Genomic DNA, 4,686 nt, shown 5'->3' with positions numbered 1-4,686 from the left:
AATAAAAGTGAAAAAAAATATAAAAAACTAGAAGCTAACATTTGAAAAAATGCTACTTCAAGTAGCGTTTCAAAAAATAATAGAAGCTACTAAAAAATTATTAAAAGAGTCTACTTACCGAACAATCAAATGAGTTTTTTAATTAGTAAAAAAAGTTAAAAATTAACGAAAATATCTTGTCAAACGTAACCATAATAAATCCAATAAAAACTATCATATATACAAAGATAAAGACAAATATTAACTCATAAATTTCAATTAAGCTAATAAACTAAACCACATACCTTACAATTGTCATTTGCGTGATTTCATATTCAATGATGTTAAGATATGATATCACGTAAAAGACAATAAGAAGGTATTTGATATTTTTTAGTTTTATTGAATTTTATAATTTAACTTTTGTCTTTATCTTTGTATATATGATAATTTTTTAGCAAATTTAATGACAAATAAATGTAAATCTAATTACTTTATTGTGTTAAATTATATTTGTGTCAATAGTCTTTTGACACTTTTTTAAAACTTTTCTTTTGACTTCTACATTAGTAAATATAAATATTTCCTATAAATTCTAAATTTAAGTTGTTTAAATTCTTAACATATTAGACTATATATTTTTTATATTTGCTTTATGTAGTTTTTTTTATCATTTTTATTCAATTTATTATGTTAGAATGTGTGATGATCATATATATATATATATATATATATATATATATATATATATATTGACTCACAATTTGCAATAAAATATATACATATTATATGCATATATAGTCAAATATGTATATATTTTATGGCTTAGAAAAAGCTAGTCAACTTGATGTGGTGCAATATCTTGCAAGAATTTGATATACAATTTAGTTAAGTAGTTAAACCTATTGTGCATGCATTATTTTGTACCTATAAATTATTCTTTATTATCTTTACAACATCACAACTAGAATTCAACATTTAGTACAAAATTTTGAGATAGATTATAAGAACTTAGAGAAGAGTCATGACAAAGAAGGACATGAAAATGACTGTAATTGTAATTATGATAATGTTTATGTTGATCTTCACACAAGTTAATTTCAATCTTTCATTCGTACAAATTGAACTAAACAGTTATTATACTATCATGTGTGATGTAGAATGTGTAATTTTAAGAATACACAAATCTAAATATAGAAAATTTGTTTATGGTTGTCATGCCAAATGTCATAAAATATGCATCGATGTTGTTTACAATTGTATTAGTGATTGTGGCTTGACTAAGTACCTTAATGATAACATTAATAGTTATTCTCTTAAAACATATACATCTTTTTAAAGTTTTATAGTTAGTCTTTATAATTTTTTTAACTATGTATATATTTTCATAATTGTCTTTATGTATTAGATGTTAGTGATTTTGTTACCTACGGAGTTGATTCCTGCTGCCAAAATTGTCAAAACAAGACATAATTCAGTATGTTATAGGAAAAGGATGTCGAGAGACATAATATTTATGTATGAATGTAACAAGAATAACATGGTCTTTCTACTTATATATTACATTTTCATTTTCTATTTTTTTATTTCTCTTAAACTAAAATTCATTCTATATTTCACATATTTTTATCTTTCCCATCTCTATCTTTCATGCACTCATCGACTAAGCTTAGTATATTTTGACGGAACCATGTACCCCACCCCGAAAAATAATTAAAAAAAATTGGCCCAAAAAATTTATAATATATCTTTTATATATATATATATAGGTTTATTAATAAATAAGATTTGTGATATTTTCAAAAATTATTTAAAAATATTCTTTTATTATTATTATTATTATTATTATTATTATTGCAATTTTACGTCAATATTACATTTTAAGATTTTGTTTTTGATAACATCAACCCTTACGACTAAGGTAATAACATTTTTATACATTAACTATTTCATTAATTAATTGTATTTTTATTATATTTTTTTTCATTTTTCAAACTTATCTTTCTATGACTTTTATATCCTCGTTTACTATGAGAAATCTTATAAATATGACATACCACGATTATTTTTTTTAATTTTTTCTTTAAAAAACATTATAAATTTATTTTTCAAATTTTGCTATAAATTTAGAAAAAAAATATTATTTCCTTAAATTCATTGAAATATTCATAGAAGTTTTAATTTATTTTGAATACTATGATAAAAAATTGTAGAATAATTAATTTTTTTTACAACTTTTTTCAAAAAATATATTGATAATTTTTTTAATGAAGATATAAGTCATTAAAAACACTTTAGAAGTGTCATTAATAAAATAGAAAAAATGTTTTAATGCTATAAAATATAATTTAAAATACAATTAGTTAAGAAAATAGATAATGTTGAATAATAATATTAAACATTTGAAATCATTGACAAGAGAAATATCATAAAAATTATTACATTTAATTTACATATTATAACATTAGTTATTTTGGCCCTTCAAAAAGATTTTCGCAAGCTCCACCATTACAAATACTCTATTTCTTTCTTACCAAACCGAAAGGATTCAAACACGTTGTAACTTAAAATTATCCAAGCTATGAAAAAACAGACCAAATGTTAGTTATTAATTGTTAATTTTGTGTAAAGGTTTGCTATTACATTTTAATTCCATTAATAGTAACAGCTTAAAGATTGTCATCGAAACTTTCACAAAAATAAAATAAAATAATCCAATTAATAACAGCATAGTCGTAAAGCTAAGTAAGGTCTAAAACAAATTCTTTTATTCAAACAAAAATTAGCTAATTAGCAACCAAGAACACGATGAGGTAAAATAAACAAATTCTATATCTAACATTTGTTAATTTTAATTAGACAATAAGTATAGTAGCTTCATAACGTCCCAAATCTCAATCATATCTTAAGATCAATGTGGAGAAACTCGCTGGTTTTAGCGCAAATCGTTCTCAGTTGTAACCAAATTTCGAGGCTTGACTAATCAATCATATTGTAAACTAGAACTTTATGCACATACAAATAACAAGAAACTCTTCTTGTTACGGGGATTAATTACTTAAGGGTTGTAGTAAGAATTGCCACATTTGCATTTCCATCCTTCAGGCTCGTAATTTGCGTACTGAGCACCCAGAAGATCATTGTTGGTAGGAATTTGAATGGGATTGCAGGGAATGCAGCCTCCACATTTGTGCTCACACCTTGGCGGTGTTGATCCTAGCCTGCTCAGTCCCCTCAATGCTTCTTTATACTCATTGGCCTTTGCTTTTAATATTCTTTTTCCTTCATTCCCCTTCCAAAAAAATATATATAATCATGTAAAATATACACATGACCCACATGTAATGCGAACTTATCAAAAATGATTTTAGGACACTCAAAACCTTATTTGACACTTGCTGAAAAAAATAAAGATACAAAAGTAAAAAAACAAAAATATAACTGGTATAATATATAATACTACAATGAAATAGAAATAGAAAACCCACTAAGATCAACGTAACGGTATGGGGTTTTAATAGCTTGCATGGATTTTTTTTTAACAGTAGGAATTAAATTTGATATCAAAATATTTACAGCACTCCCTACACCCGTTCAATCAACTGGGCTAGATCTCCTTTGGGCTTGCATGATGTTTTAGGTTTCAATTTCATTGTCTTTATTGAATAAAAAGTTATAAAAAGAAAAAGATTAAAAAAAATGATAAGTACTATTACTTAGGTGTATAGAAAAGTGGATTTCTAAAAATCATTGCTCTAAATTTATACATGCCCTCAAATAACAAACTTCGAAGACATATAACGGTACCTGTGTAGTGTCAAAAACATGTTTTGAGACATCTTGAATTCTGGTTGTTTGATCATCATCTAATGTGGAAGACTGTTTGAAGAATGCTGTTGGTATTTGTTAATCACCAAAAGGTGAAAAAGCCAATACTTCATCAGAGAGAGAGTGGGAGAAAAAATGGGATTTATGCTACTTGGACTTGGAGTGAAGTGAAGCACAATTAAGTGTAACAATATGTTGATCATATGATATGGAAAAAAAACAAAAAGAAAGAAAATAAGTGATTCTTTTGTAACGTGTGTGGTGATGAAACTATTACTGACCTTGTTGAGTTGAAGCATCAAACAGAAACAAAGGCCTGCTTTTCACGCAAACCAAACAAGAGAGTAGCAAAATTGAAGCCACTAGAAAGTTGTAGCACATTATTCTTCTTGTCTCCATGGTTGTGGAAATCCTAAAAGGCTAGGATTTATGCAAAAGGGTGTGTGAGAGAAGATAGTTTGGTATCCACAATAAGGCAAAAACACTAGTAGAGTTTTGGAGTTGGCGAATCACACTCATTTGTAGAGATCAAATATGACTGTTGTTGAAGAATGAGATTGGTGCAACGTGTCACAAAAAGAACAAAAAAGTACAGAGAGAGAGATATGCCAGAGAAAAGAATTTCTCACTTCTCAGACTAAACAGGTTGGCATTTCTAACATTTGTTTTGACAAGTGACTAGTCATTTAGAAAGTCAATGAGTATGCAAAATCACGATGATCTTCCACATCTTAAAAGAAATTATAATAAAAATGTTAAAAATTATATAGTAACATATAGTATAAAATTTTATCCATTAAATAATAACTGCAGCAGGTGCACCTGATTCGGATTCGTTGTTAATTGATTTCTTAGCTGCAATGCCCCTACAGTGTGAAA

General features: G+C 26.3%; 1 protein-coding gene across 1 annotated transcript; it reads right to left on the bottom strand.

Moving 5' to 3' along the window:
• Window positions 1-2,734: 2,734 nt before the first annotated feature.
• LOC102663244 (uncharacterized) lies at window positions 2,735-4,284 on the bottom strand. The gene is made up of 3 exons (XM_006586957.4): window positions 4,089-4,284; window positions 3,787-3,872; window positions 2,735-3,271 (listed from the first exon to the last, which is right to left on the bottom strand). Exons 1-3 carry the CDS (start codon window positions 4,204-4,206, stop codon window positions 3,038-3,040), a joined length of 438 nt encoding a protein of 145 aa, XP_006587020.1. The 5' UTR covers window positions 4,207-4,284; the 3' UTR covers window positions 2,735-3,037.
• Window positions 4,285-4,686: the final 402 nt, after the last annotated feature.

This window comes from Glycine max, chromosome 9 (genome assembly GCF_000004515.6).
Source record: "Glycine max cultivar Williams 82 chromosome 9, Glycine_max_v4.0, whole genome shotgun sequence".
In the NCBI taxonomy this organism is placed as follows: domain Eukaryota; kingdom Viridiplantae; phylum Streptophyta; class Magnoliopsida; order Fabales; family Fabaceae; genus Glycine; species Glycine max.
This window is presented reverse-complemented; position numbering and strand designations above follow the sequence as displayed.